This window comes from Sinocyclocheilus anshuiensis, unplaced genomic scaffold (assembly GCF_001515605.1).
Source record: "Sinocyclocheilus anshuiensis isolate Anshui unplaced genomic scaffold, SAMN03320099.WGS_v1.1 scaffold990, whole genome shotgun sequence".
NCBI classification, from domain to species: Eukaryota; Metazoa; Chordata; class Actinopteri; order Cypriniformes; family Cyprinidae; genus Sinocyclocheilus; species Sinocyclocheilus anshuiensis.
Window position 1 is genome coordinate 1,654,466 of NW_015539926.1, and position 13,824 is coordinate 1,668,289.

The 13,824-nt window shown below is 36.6% G+C and overlaps 2 protein-coding genes and 1 non-coding gene across 3 annotated transcripts; 2 read left to right on the forward strand and 1 right to left on the reverse strand.

The window, feature by feature from the left end:
- Positions 1 to 1,622: 1,622 nt before the first annotated feature.
- Positions 1,623 to 1,696, forward strand: trnat-agu (transfer RNA threonine (anticodon AGU)). Its single transcript has one exon. It is a non-coding gene; the product is annotated as a tRNA-Thr (tRNA).
- Positions 1,697 to 2,682: 986 nt separating this feature from the next.
- On the forward strand, positions 2,683 to 5,804 carry LOC107686715 (carboxymethylenebutenolidase homolog). The gene is made up of 6 exons (XM_016483822.1): positions 2,683 to 2,767; positions 3,924 to 4,135; positions 4,212 to 4,319; positions 4,408 to 4,550; positions 4,657 to 4,748; positions 5,530 to 5,804. Exons 2-6 carry the CDS (start codon positions 3,924 to 3,926, stop codon positions 5,707 to 5,709), a joined length of 735 nt encoding a protein of 244 aa, XP_016339308.1. The 5' UTR covers positions 2,683 to 2,767; the 3' UTR covers positions 5,710 to 5,804.
- A 97-nt stretch (positions 5,805 to 5,901) lies between these two features.
- cct5 (chaperonin containing TCP1, subunit 5 (epsilon)) lies at positions 5,902 to 13,746 on the reverse strand. Its single transcript, XM_016483821.1, has 11 exons — positions 13,508 to 13,746; positions 13,042 to 13,102; positions 12,799 to 12,963; positions 9,024 to 9,222; positions 8,751 to 8,943; positions 8,509 to 8,658; positions 7,900 to 8,019; positions 7,289 to 7,474; positions 7,032 to 7,169; positions 6,751 to 6,931; positions 5,902 to 6,158 (listed from the first exon to the last, which is right to left on the reverse strand). The coding sequence occupies exons 1-11, from the start codon at positions 13,610 to 13,612 to the stop codon at positions 6,031 to 6,033; spliced, it is 1,626 nt and encodes a 541-aa protein (XP_016339307.1). The 5' UTR covers positions 13,613 to 13,746; the 3' UTR covers positions 5,902 to 6,030.
- Positions 13,747 to 13,824: the final 78 nt, after the last annotated feature.

Consider the following 13,824-nt stretch of genomic DNA (forward strand, 5'->3'; position numbering starts at 1 on the left):
TGGCCTGGAGAGAGCGAGAGAAAAGGAGAGAACTCCGTTGACTCGCCCTCTAAGCGCCTCGGCTCGCATGCGTCACCCCAAACGACCGTCTCGTGTGGCAACCGCAGAAACGGGATAGCGGGGGTTAGACCCGAGGCCTACTTTATTTGAGAAGGCCTCGAACCTCGAGCGCAGTGCTTTTAGCCGTAGGCTATCACAGTGTCGACAATCAAGAGAGGCCGCTAAGCGCCGCTTGGGCGTGTTGTAGGCCCAAACATTGTACGCACCTGTCATGAGTGTCTCCTCCTGCGATGAACCTGTCACACGGCTCGATGCATCTCCTGTAGCTCATCGTGTCCGCTGAAGAGGAGTAAACTGCTCTTAGAACAAATTAGCTGAGAACACGATAAAATAACGCTTTCCTACGGGCGACAGATGATTCACTTCCTGAAGGAAATGAAATCTGATGGAAATAGCATGCAGCACGCTATATAGCTCACCTACGTGTGCATTGGGGGCGGTGCTAAGCGCTATTTGGCCAATAAATTCGCGTGATGGTATAAGGGCTTCAGACATTCGTCACACCGAAGATGTTCCCAAAGCGATGACGTCATCGCAGCATCGAAGTGAGCCTATGAGAGGGAAATAGTGACACAGACCGTGTCCATAGTGTCATTGTGTCGCCTGCCAATGACGTCATAACCCCTCGATTTCCGGTTTTGTTTTGTAGAAAACATGGAAACACCAAAGACGCTTTAATATGTTGTGTGTTTTAATAGACCGGTGACGACTGCACAGAGTAGCATTATAACAGAACTTTTAAACGTATCTACTATGATAAAACTGCTGCTTTACATATAATCCTAAATATTCATCTTTCCAGATATATTTTGTAAATAAGAGTTGCTTTAATAATGTCCTTGTGAGTTTTTGGCCTATTCATCATTGCGATACTATGAAATCTACTTCTGCCTCTGAGTAATAAAAGGTAATTAATGGCAATTAATTATTTCCTCATAATTGCAATCTGATCTCCCAATTGTGACTTTAAATCTCACAATGTAATTTCATATCTCTACTGCAGCTTGATGTCTTGGAAATGCACAGTTGTGTCAGTGTTAGATGCTGTCTTGGACACTTATGGTTTTAGTTGCTTACTATCTGGGTTGTGTCATTTCCCCCAGTTTGTTACAGTGGACTTCACTGTGATATGTGATCCAAAGAGGGTTCACGCTCTGCTGTCTTGTTTGTCATGGAGTGTCTCTGTTTTCGTGACTGTAACGTTAGCATTTATCTTATCGGTGGTTTTAGTTAAAAAAAAGTGATATTGTGCAATCAAGCAACTGAACAAGGGTAGATTAGAAATAAACGCGTATGTTGGTAATGTTAATTAGAAGATAAAAGGAAGACTTAACGGTACCAACCATAACATGAAGTTAACAACAGATTTTCACATCTTGTCAGAATATTACACGTCACGAAGATAATGAGTATGTGTCAACTCCTCTGGCTATTACAGACATTATAATTCTGGTGTGCTTAGCGATATAGTGTGTTAGATAAAAGAATGCCGATGATTGAATGAATGCCGGAAGTGATTTCCGCTTAGGTAAAAAGGGCTGTAATGTTCCTGATGCGCACGTGGCGCCGTGGCTTAGTTGGTTAAAGCGCCTGTCTAGTAAACAGGAGATCCTGGGTTCGAATCCCAGCGGTGCCTTTTGAATGCGTTTCATGCAACCTTTAACGTTACACTGCTCTGATAATAATGATTATTTATTATTCTTTTTATAATCTTTTTTCCCTCAAGGAAATATCTCTCAGGTTTGGTCATTTTAATGCCAGCTTCTGTTTAGGCACATACTGTATATGGCTACAAAAAAGCGATCATCCAAATCTATGTTTACCTGCAAAATGCAGAGGGTCAAACAAACAATTATTAAACATAAACCAATTAGTAAAACAGCAACAGCGGTAACATAAAAAAAAAGATTTTACCATTGTTTTGAGCAACAAAATCTTCAGTAACTTTACAATAACAACACTGTATTATAAAATTATTATGAAATTGTCTACCCTTGTTAAATAGCTGACCCTTGTCAGAAAATGCAATTAGTGTTGACTTGTTTCTCTCAACAGCAGTTTTAGTTTGTATGACAGAAAACAACGTTTTGTACTGGAGCTGTAACGTTACCCAGAGCTGTTTCTCAAATCAAAATGAGCTACAGCACGCCCTCTGGTGGCAAACAGTCAATAGAGACGTTTATTTCGTGTTTTAGGTTTATTACGCATGCAGAAATTCATTCGTCAAACATCAGGACCATTAAAATAGTGATTTAAAGTCGTTAACGTCGTACAACTTAGGAAAAGCAGTCACAGCATCTAAAAACATGCTCTTCCTATACGCATGTCTATAGTATAATTCAGATCATTTCATATATAACTGCTAACATAAAACATATAGCTGCAAACACTATATTTTTTTTTATTGTGATTAATTTGAACATTTGTACTTAAAATAATAATTATTATTATAGCAGAGAATGTTAGGATTTCTAATAGGACGATAAATATTACAATAACACTATAAATCATATCTGCACACCACTATAAATCCATATACTTTCAACTAAAACAATCTTGCTAACTCATGATGAATGGCATCGAGTGGGTTACGACAATTTTATGGTGGGCGTTGCTAAAAGGGACAAACATTGAAATCTGCAGTCTGTGTCAGATTTCAGCCTTTTCGTTTTCTCACAGCGAAATAAATCCGAGCTTCAGCGGTGCGGTAAGTGCATTTCCGTAAATGCAAAGTACAAACCGATTAAAGACTATAATGCAGAATGCGGTGTGCGTGATTGTCCCTAGCAGCATTAGTACGCGCTACTTCTACCGAATGCTTTTGCTATTTGAATCACGTGATTCATTCACATAACATTTCGTTTGAAAGACTGCAGAATGTGGAGCATTCAAGTGCCAGATCTCAATTTTAGCCTATTTAATCTAATTGTACTTGCAGAGTCTAAAAAGAGTTATTGGTGAATTTTACAGATAGTTGTCGTCGACTATAAATGAAAGTGCAGACTGTTTTGATTTCATGTTCACCCAGCAGAACGCTTCCATAACGTTAGCACATGCTTCGGTTATTTTTCGGGAACCACATAATAATATTCTACAAACGTTCTCTGTTTTGTAACAAAAAACGAACCTTTGTAGAACGTAACAGGGAGTTTTTATAACAAGCTAAAGTCAAGAGAACCTATACAGAACGTTATGTGCTTATTGTGTTTTATGTTATAACCAAAAAACTAGCGTTCACAGAAAGGTCTGGTTTGCTGAAAAAGAAAAGGTTTGCTAGGTAAGTTAATTCCAGTTTGTGATTTGTGATTTCACGAAATAAATACAGCCTGAAATAACATTGCATATGTAACAATGCAGCTATATATTTGATGCACAAAATATCTAAAGTGTATATTATAATAATATACACTTTAGATATTTCGTGTATCAAATATAATGTAGGCTATTATTAAGATCATTCCGTCTCATAAATAGTATTATTAATAATAAAAGAATAAAAGATGATCACAGCACAAATAAACATGGTCACAAATGTTTTGAATAAGTAACTTACTGAATGACATTATAAAATTGTAGATTTAACAAAAAATATTTGCATTAACATAAAAATAATCAGTTTTTATAACCCCCCCCACAATCGCCTTTCAGATTTTAAAGTATGTTCTTCATTGTTTGCAACTATATATTAAATATTTTTGGCCTCTGTTTACAGTTGTGACAAGGAATAACCCACATACTGTCACAAACTCTTTTATTATTATTATTAATTTTCATTGAATTTATTTTTCAAGAAGAGGCATACAGTTTTTGGAAAATTGGGATTAAATAAAACGAGCTCACAATGCTTTCCTTTTTATGAACAGATGGCAAATGAAGCAAAGCCCTGTCCATGTGATATCGGGGACAAGATTGAATATGGAGGTCTTGGAGAGGAAGTTCAAATCGAGCACATTAAAGCTTATGTGGTGAAGCCTCCAGCATCAGAGAAGGCCATTATTGTAATTCAAGACATTTATGGATGGCAGCTACCAAACACCAGACACATGGCTGACATGCTCTCAGCCAATGGATACATGTAAATATCTGATTTCTGTTTTTTAAAATATGAAAACGGTTGCAGATATACCTGTTCTTACTTGATTCTTTTGCAGTGCTATATGTCCAGATTTCTTTGTTGGAAAAGAGCCATGGAGCCCATCTCACGACTGGTCAACATTTCAGCAGTGGCTTGAGGACAAAAAGCCTACAGACATCAAAAAGTACAAATTCAATAAATGAAATGTTCCTATCTGATGAACTTGACCATACCTTTGAAGGAAAGACTAAACAATCTTGTCATTTAACCAGGGAAGTGGATGTTGTATTGAAGTATCTGAAGGAACAGTGCGGTGCGAAGCATATAGGTGTTGTGGGCTTCTGCTGGGGTGGTGTTGCGACACACTACATTGGTCTTCAGTATCAGGAAATCAAAGCTGCTGTCTCGGTCTATGGTAATCCATTTGTTGTGTCTACTTGAACAGTCAAAGACACAGGAAATATGTGGCAAGATGCTTTCTGCAATCCAAGAAATTGTAAATATAAACTCCTTTTACACAGGTATCGTTAGAGAGCGGGAAGACAGGTTTGATCTCAAGAGCCCAACCCTCTTTATCTTTGCGGAAAACGATGCAGTCATTCCACTTGATCAGGTAAGCTGAGGTCAAAGCACCATATATTCCATATACATACAGTGTTGGGAAGGTTACTTTGGAAATGTAATAGGTTAGATTACAAGTTACCCTACTTAAAATGTAATAAGTAGTGTTACTTTTCAATTACTTTATTAAAGTAATGTAACTGATTACATTTGATTACTTTTCTAAATTTCTAATGTTTTCAACTATTAATCATCATTGGTGTTTCAATTTATGAAAGAACTCATTTAAATCTGTATGTGGGAGTGTGCAGGAAAAAATCTGATGTAACCCCCTTTGTAATCCTTAACATTTTCATAAGTAACTGTAATTTAATTACAAAGTTTTTCTTAGTAACTGTAACTGATTACAATTACTTTTATTTTGTAATTAAATTACGTAATTCCGTTACATGTAACTAGTTACTCCCCAACACTGTATACATATATATTCCATCATAGTTCTTTCCACATCCTATTGATTTATTAATGCCACGGTAAGGATTATGTTACATGGATAAGCTTTATTTAATTTGCACCTATCGAATGCTTTACTTTCAGGCCAAACAGCTCAATTTAAATATAATCAGATCAATTTTCTTTCAAATGAATTTGTAGTATCCTATTACAAATACAGTGTAGCATTCAATCTAATATACTTTTATTTGAATATCAGTTCTAAAGGATAAGAAATAATAAATGGGGGTAAATGTATTCATGAATAAACTTGTATCAGGGCCATAAACTTTGCACAGATAAATCAGTTAATGTTTATTGTTCTCGTACTTTTAACCAAGGTGACTACACTAGAGACAAGACTGGAGGAAAAGTGCACTGCTGACTTCCAAGTGAAAATCTTCCCAAAGCAGACACATGGGTTTGTCCATCGCAAGAGACAAGACATTAATCCAGATAATAAACCTTATATAGAGGAGGCCAGGACAGATATGATCAACTGGTTGAATAAGTACATGTAAACTGCAATGGGTTAAAATAACTGATGTGAAGGTTAAATATTCTCTAATGGCAAAGTCTGATGATAAAAATCAATCATTGTGCACCAGCATTAACTTCAAACACACTTTTGCAGTTGTGTGTATGTATTTTTGGATGATGAACTCTACTCGAGATTCCAACATTAAGAAAGTGACAACCAACAGAAACAAATCTGAAAACAAAAGTTTAATGATCACTTCGGTACTACATTGAACTGTATCAAATGATAAATAACAGTACGAAGGTTCGACATTCCTTTAGAAGTGCTTGAGACTGTTCATTTCACCACAGCTACACGACGCTCAGTCTTCAGGCTCGCCGGGGCCCCTGATGTCATCAATCTTCAGAATCATCTTGACTACTTGAGTGGCCAGAGAAATCTGCTGTTTCTTTCCAATGAGGGTCTCAATCACATGCTGTTGCTTCATGTCTGCAAAGATTTAAGTCAAATTAAATGCTAATTATCAACAAAGACTGATTAAATTGATCAACAGTGACACTGAAGAATTTAACAAAAATAGTTAACTTTGTTCATCAAAAAACCTTGGAAAGAAAATGTATTATAGTTTCCACAAAAATAGTAAGCAGCACAATTGTTTTAAACATTTATAATGAGAATAAATATTCCTTGAGCACCAAATCAACAAATTCGAATGATTTCTGAATGATCATGTGACCCTGAAGACTGGAGTAATGGCGGCAGAAAATTCAGCTGTCATCACAGAAATAAATTACATTTGAAAATATATTTAAAATAGAAAACTGTAATAATATTTCACAATGTTACAATTTTTACGGTATTTTTGAACAAATAAATGCAGTCTTGCTGCACACAAGAGACTTCTAAAATATTTAAAAATCTTAAACATTTGAACTGTAGTGTATATAAAACTTTTTTAAATAGCTTCTTCCCCCCACTTCCCACAAGTACTAAAAATACATTTCTTTACCTGCTGTTTTTCTTAAATTCATACATCTGTTTACAATTTCATATCACTAAAGTAAAATAAAGAAGTCCATACCATTTGTTGATAAATGTAGGCAATCAATTCCAAGTGCAGGGTTGTTTTCCTTGACTTGTCGGGCTCTGACCTCTGTCATTGTTTGAATGGGGTTCAAACCACTGTTCTCGGCCAGTGCCATAGGAATGACCTCCAGAGCATCAGCGAACGCTCTCATGGCATACTGTTCCAGAGAGGGGCACTGGAATAGAAGCAGAGCATTTTAAACACAGACCTAACACATCTCTTGCACCTCAGGACTGAGAGCGTGTGGAGTACAGATGACTCTAAATATAGTATACCTTATCAGCTGCCTGGTTGACTGCAAGAGCACAGGAGATCTCTGATGCACCGCCACCGTACACAATGCGGTTATCCCTCACGAGGTTACGGATGACGCACAGAGCATCATGGAGAGCTCTCTTAGCCTCTTCAATAATCTAAATGATTCAGATGAATAGGCGAAGGAGATGACAAAAACATTGTAACAGTGATACAAAAACAGACTTAATATCTTGAAGGGGTAAAACATCCCAATTTAGCTCTTAAAACTCTTTACCATTTTGTTCCCGCCACGGATGAAGATCGTCACAGCTCTGGAGTTCTTGCATTCCTCAATAACCAGCATTCTGTCTTTAGTGGTCCCAAAGCAGATTTCCTTCACCAGTCCAGCAGTGCCCAACTTCTCTGGAGTCAGCTCGCAGAATCGGGGCACGATACGTCCTCCGGTAGCAATGGCGATGAGCTGGAAATGTTTACATAAAATCTCAAGTTTGTTCATACTTCCAATAACCCATCTGTACTATACACAATGATATAAAAAAAAATCTGGAGTCAGTACTTTTTTTGCTGTAAGAAATTAATACTTTGATTCAGAAAGGATGCAATAAATTGATCAAATGTGACAAAGACATTTATAGTGTTACAAGAGAGTTCCATTTTAAATAAATGCTGTTCTTTGAACATTATATTAATCAAGGGATTCTGACAAAAAAAAAGTACCATTTTCTACAAAATGCAGCAACGGAAGAAATGTTTCTTGAGCACCAAATGTGCATTTTCGAATGATTTCTGAAGAATCATGTGACAATGAAGACTGGTGTAATGATGCAGAAAATTCTGACCCAAAACTTTTGATCAGTAGTGTTCTGCAGTATGGTTTTTACAAACCTCAATCTCAGGTCCACCGACCCAGCGGATCGCAGGAAGCTCATTCTGCAGAAGTAAGTGATTGGCTTCATCATCAAATCCCCACTGGCAGATGGCAAGATTAGCCCCGTTCTCCTTGACCTTTAGAAGAAGCGTTTTAACAGGAAAAAATACAAAAAGAATTACATTCAATTATATGATCAGTGTTAAATATTTATGATAAAAATCAAACTCAAGATGCAAATTAATGCAATTTAATTCTGATTAAAACTGGCCTGATTATTCCACAATATTCAAAACGTAGCTTTAAATAACTTTACTGAAGGGGGCTGTCATGCAAAATGAGAAAATGTCATTATTGCTAGTAAAAAAAAGGAAAACCATTGGTTTTGATCTTCTTAAAATACACACAAAATCTGATCCTAACTTCTATTAAAGATTCCTGTTTTATATATGTTCTCTTCTATTTTATAACTTTATAAAAATATTCTGAAATACAAATTATAAATACATACTACATCTTGATGTACAATATTAAATTAATAATGCATACTAAATAAAATAATAAATTAAAACAATACCAAAATTACCTTAGGAAAGCATGTAAACAGAAGCATACAACATACAGACCTGTCGAATCATTTCCTCAAACTTCTCCTTCTCATACTTCTGCAGAGCTTTGTAGTCCTCCACTGAGGTCACATCAAGCTTATGCTTGGTTTTGGGCTTGGGGGGCTCAAATGGGCAGGTGAGGATGGCGATTTTTGTGTCCTTCAGTACCTGCATGTACATGCTTATTAACAAAGACTTTACATATGATAATCATGCCATGCATATGCAACCAGAAATGAATATTAATAGTAAACACAAACCTTGGGCATCTGAGGGTGACTGAACTCTTTGTCCACAATGACACCTTTGATGAGCTGAGTATCCTCTAGTTTACCACCGACTTTTCCTTCAACTTTGATAAGCTCGAAGTCAACATCCTTCCTCTCCATGTCAGCCACTGTCAGGATGGCATTGACAGCGATCTCTGCCATCTGTCTGTGGCACCGGTTGATTCTACAAACCAAAAAAAATATTTTTCTTAGAATATTCTCATTAGCTGTTAATTTAAAAAAACTTCTAAGACAGACACTCACACTTTGGATCCTAGCGTGGTCATGGCTGTCTGAATAAGAGGCTCTGTGTTGTTGGGATCCACTGGGAAACTGTCACCAATTTCGTCGAGCTGCTCAATGGCAATCTTTGCGGCCTGGTCATAACCATCGGTGATCCTGATGGGGTGAATGCCTCTGTCCAACAGCTGCTCGGCCTGCTCTAGAAGAGCTCCTGCCAAAACTACAGGGCCAAACAAACACATTAGACCACAAAAGCTACACTGGGTAAGCAGAAAACGTACTTTTCTTAAAAAACATACTACTGTATGTGACCCTGGACCACAAAACCAGTCTTAAGTAGCACGGGTATGTAGCAATAGCCAAAAATAGATGTATGGGTCAAAATGCTTTTTCTTTTATGACAAAAAATCATTAGGATATGAAGTAAAGATCATGTTCCATTAAGATATTTTGTACATTTTCTACTGTAAATATCAAAACTTAATTTTTGATTAGTAATATGCATCGCTAAGAACTTCATTTGGACAACTCTGAAGTAGGGATGCACCGATGTATCGGCCGATTTTTGATTATTTTAAAGCCATCGGCATATCGGACATAGCATGAAAAGGGGCGATACTGATGGTTTATTAATTAAAAGCATGGAGACAACGAGTAGCATGTCTGTTGCATAATCCAATGTTTTTCAAAATAATTAAATACTTTCCAAAACAAAATAAAATCTGTATAAAATATAGTTTGTCAGACGGCATAGTACGGCCATATGCAAACGTGACGCTGACGCATCCAACGAGTGAAATGCCCGCTCTCAGCTGTGAACTCATCATAGGTAAGTGGCAATGGCAATGCACCGGCGTTAGAGTTTATCCGAGGATATGTCACGAACCGCCAAGCATTAGGCCTACATTTGAGTGAAAATGAATGGCAGGTAATATGCAGCTTTTTGTTTGAAACCAGTGTAGAACACGGATTCACACAAGGTCACATCACGCACCTGCAGCGTTTCTGTGAACGGAGAAAACAGAATAAAACGATATAGGCTACATAAAAAGGAATATATAGGCCTATACACAAAATATATTTCACTTAAATCATTAACAGATTAACAAAGCGAAAGAAAAAAATTGTGCTGAGTTTTGGATAATTGTAACGCGCTCCGAAGTTCATGGGGAAAAACAACAAGACGGCAGAAAGCAGTTTTCTTTATTTTGCAAAAGCTTTACAGTTTTGAATGATGTTTTGCTTCTATCTGTATTACAAACCAGCGTTGGTATGGCCATACATTACGGAATAACTGTTGGGAAAACAATGCAGTGATCGCGTCAGTGCCTCACACGCACATACAACAAAGTTTTGCTAATTTGACATCGTAGCCTGTTCATTATCAAAATAAAATAGTTAAACATAAAAAGTTACACTGCTCAATTTAAAAAGTCTGTAGTACAGTCTGTGCCGTTCAGTTTGACCAGCGCCTCACTGCTGATATAGCCTATATGTGAAGGATGATGTTTTATGTCGATAATGCGAGAGTGAAGAACAAAGCCTATAGTTTACATAATAAATAATAGGTTAGCATCCAGATACTTCGCGAATATGGAAACATTTGGATTTGTGCAGAATGAGAGAGGTAGGCTTCAGTTTCTTTTAAATTAATTCGTTTTGGTTTGACGCTTATATTTAGCCTAAATACAACTTTAGAGGATTTGTTGTGGAGAGAACGGAACTAAAATAGCCTAATTGCGTTTGTTATTTTGCTTTTATTTACCATTATTTTAGACTACATTATTTCTGAATGTAATAATAAAATGTAACGTACAGCCTACTAATTTAGGCTGTTTTTTTCCCCTCTCAAAAATGCTTATAGGAGTAGCGTTTTTTGTCCAAGCTGAAACATTTTTAAATATATTGAAAAAAATTATTTAAAGCTGCAGTCTGTAAGTTTTGCCTCTTTGTTGCCATCTCTGTTTGAAAACCTGCAATTGCAGCTGTGTGTGGAATTATTTTCCTTGCATGGGTTGTGCGGCGGCACAGCTCCAGCGCGGATGAATCTAATGTTTTGAGGTGAATGTATGGCAGTCAGTCACCGCACTGGTGTGGATATTTACTATACTTCGCAATCACAGATTCTAGCCTACGTCTTGGAATATGACCCAAATAAGAATTTTCACCGGATACTGTCATCTGAACAAGTTACAAGTTTGCCACGTTTGTTCTGACCAACTGATGAAAAAAGCATTACAATAAAATCGAGCTACCAATGGTGATTTAATCTAATTAGCTTATATCACATCAAACTGTGCAAATTATTATTATTGTTATACTTTATTCTCAAATTGTTAATGTTAACAACATCAGCATTGCGTGACTGAGTAAAAATTTAATTTCATTCACATGCGTTTTATAAACACATCTGGATTACAATCCACCATCAAAATTATACATTTAATTATTCTAGCTGCTGTGAGAAAAGGCTATAAACGATCCTCCACCTAAGCTAACCGTTGTGAAACAGGCTAAAGTAAGGTGATGGTTTTGAACACTGGATGGTTATGTACTTGCTCAAATATAGATTTCGGATCATTTTTAACCAAAAAAAAGTTACGGACTGCAGCTTTAATGTTTTTATTGAGTTGACAGTTTTTTCTTTTGTTTAATACATTTGTCTTTGGTAAATCTAGAAAAGATTATGCTGTATTGGCTATGACTAAGCGAGATCAAGACTCTCTTCATGAATTTTTTGTTGTTTTTGAGTAAATTAAACGCTGTACTTTATTATTATTGGCAAAGAAAAAGTAAAAAAAAAAAAAGTAGGTTAATAACCGGTATGTTTTCTACTCAAACCGGTTTTAACAGAGGAACGCAGGAACAGAAACGTTCAAATACCGATTCTGCTCAGAGTTCCCCCCCCTCGTTTTAAAGCCCTGCTTTATGCAACTGACCAATATCGGTATCGGAACTGGTCAATAGTTGTTTGTTAAAATCGGTATCGGTCAAAAAAAAAAAAAACCCTATCGGTGCATCCCTACTTTAATGGCAATTTTTTTTGCACCCTCAGATTCCAGATTTTCAAATAGTTGTATCTCAGCCAAATATTGTCCTATCCTAACAAACCATACATCAATGGAAAGCTTATTTATTCAGATGATTCATAAATTTCAATTTCCAGGGTCACATATAGTACATTTGAGGTACTTTAACATATAAAAAAAAGTTATCTACTATAGCTTACAACCAAGCGAACATGGAATCTACATATTTAAAAATAACATTTAAATTATCTTATCAAAACAAATAATAATAATAAAACAATATACACTACAGTTAAAAGTTTCCAGGTCAGATATTTTTAATGCTTTTGAAAGACTGCTCGTTGTCGCCAAGGTTGCATTTATTTGATCCAAAATACAGAAAAAAAAAACAGTAATATTGTGAAATATTATTACAATTTGAAATAACTGTTTTCAGTTTAAATGCATTTTAAAAATACATTTATTCCTGTTATGCCATAGCTGAATTTTCAGTATGAAAATCGTTCTAATATGCTGATTTAGTGTGTATGAAACATTACTATAATTTATATACATTTTCCTCATTTTAGCCAGGCCCTGTGTAATTTCTGTCCCTGATACAAACTTCTGATACATGTACACATTAGAATACTTACTAAACAAACATGCAGGGGGGAATATGTAGAGGTTCATGGATTTAAAAAGCCAAATTCTGCATCCTATGTGCAGTCAATTGTTTATATGTTTAATAAGAAGAAGAGGGAGGTGTTAAGGCGAAGTGAACTCACCAACAACACCAGTAGTTCCATCTCCAATTTCATCATCTTGAGACTTGGAGAGTTCTACCATGAGCTTGGCAATCTGATGGTCCACATCCATCATGCTGAGGATCGTCGCACCATCATTGGTCACAGTCACCTCACCATCCTTATCCACCATCATCTTGTCAAGTCCTGTAAACAACAATCATTTACATTACGAAAACCGCAAGGAACGGACTAGCAAGGCTACATGCAGAATTGAGGACTTACCATTTGGCCCAAGTGATGTTTTCAGGGTGTTTGCAACTGCTTTTGCTGCCATTATGTGAGACTGAAATGTGCAGGTTTAACATTAAAATATGCGTGTCACAAACAACCAACTTCTTGACAGGATTCTTGACAAATAATCATACTTTAATTCGTAGAAAAATTAAGTCAAAGTACAGTTACAGCTGTCTTATGTATATATAAAAAAATGTTTCATGTCTCCCTGACTACGCATCATGACTCTACACCGCTAGAGGAAGCACATGGACCATCCGCAGGTTGGCATGAGGTGCATTACTGATCACATTAGACAATTACAGAAAGACATGTTTCTATGTCAGACTACATAAGCATATTGTAATAAACACGTATTTAAAACATGAAACAAACTGTGCCGTTCTGGATTACAGATATGATTTAATGCACAGTCAAACGCTCAGAGAGCCCGTTAGCACGTTAGCTTTTGTACCTTCAGCGCTTCCAGGCCAGTCAAGCGAGATTTCTTGTCCTGGTCCTTTATTATGATGAAAGGCCTTCCATATTCATCGAAGGCGAGGGTCCCGAGTGCGGACATTTTTAATCTCCACCCCAATGAAATGCACAGCTATGCAAAATGATTTTATACTAGATTGTTTGCTCCTCTAGCTGTGCACCTCGCCGCGCGGGTCTGCCGGCTGGCTCTGGAAGAATCTCGGGGCGGGACGGAGCAAACCAAGTAGAGTGCGTTATAATATCCACGGCATTTTCGGGAAATTTTGATAAACGTTGAGTGGATAATTAAGAAAT

Excerpts from the sequence above, each read along its gene's own strand:
- LOC107686715 (XM_016483822.1), top strand. The coding sequence starts at position 3,924 with ATGGCAAATGAAGCAAAGCCCTGTCCATGTGATATCGGGGACAAGATT. Across the intron at positions 4,320-4,407 it reads AAGCCTACAGACATCAAAAA|GGAAGTGGATGTTGTATTGA; the intron begins GTACAAATTCAA and ends TCATTTAACCAG. Across the intron at positions 4,749-5,529 it reads CAGTCATTCCACTTGATCAG|GTGACTACACTAGAGACAAG; the intron begins GTAAGCTGAGGT and ends CTTTTAACCAAG.
- cct5 (XM_016483821.1), bottom strand. The coding sequence starts at position 13,612 with ATGTCCGCACTCGGGACCCTCGCCTTCGATGAATATGGAAGGCCTTTC. Across the intron at positions 9,223-12,798 it reads TGGAACTACTGGTGTTGTTG|TTTTGGCAGGAGCTCTTCTA; the intron begins GTGAGTTCACTT and ends TTGGCCCTGTAG. Across the intron at positions 8,659-8,750 it reads GTCACCCTCAGATGCCCAAG|GTACTGAAGGACACAAAAAT; the intron begins GTTTGTGTTTAC and ends ATGTACATGCAG.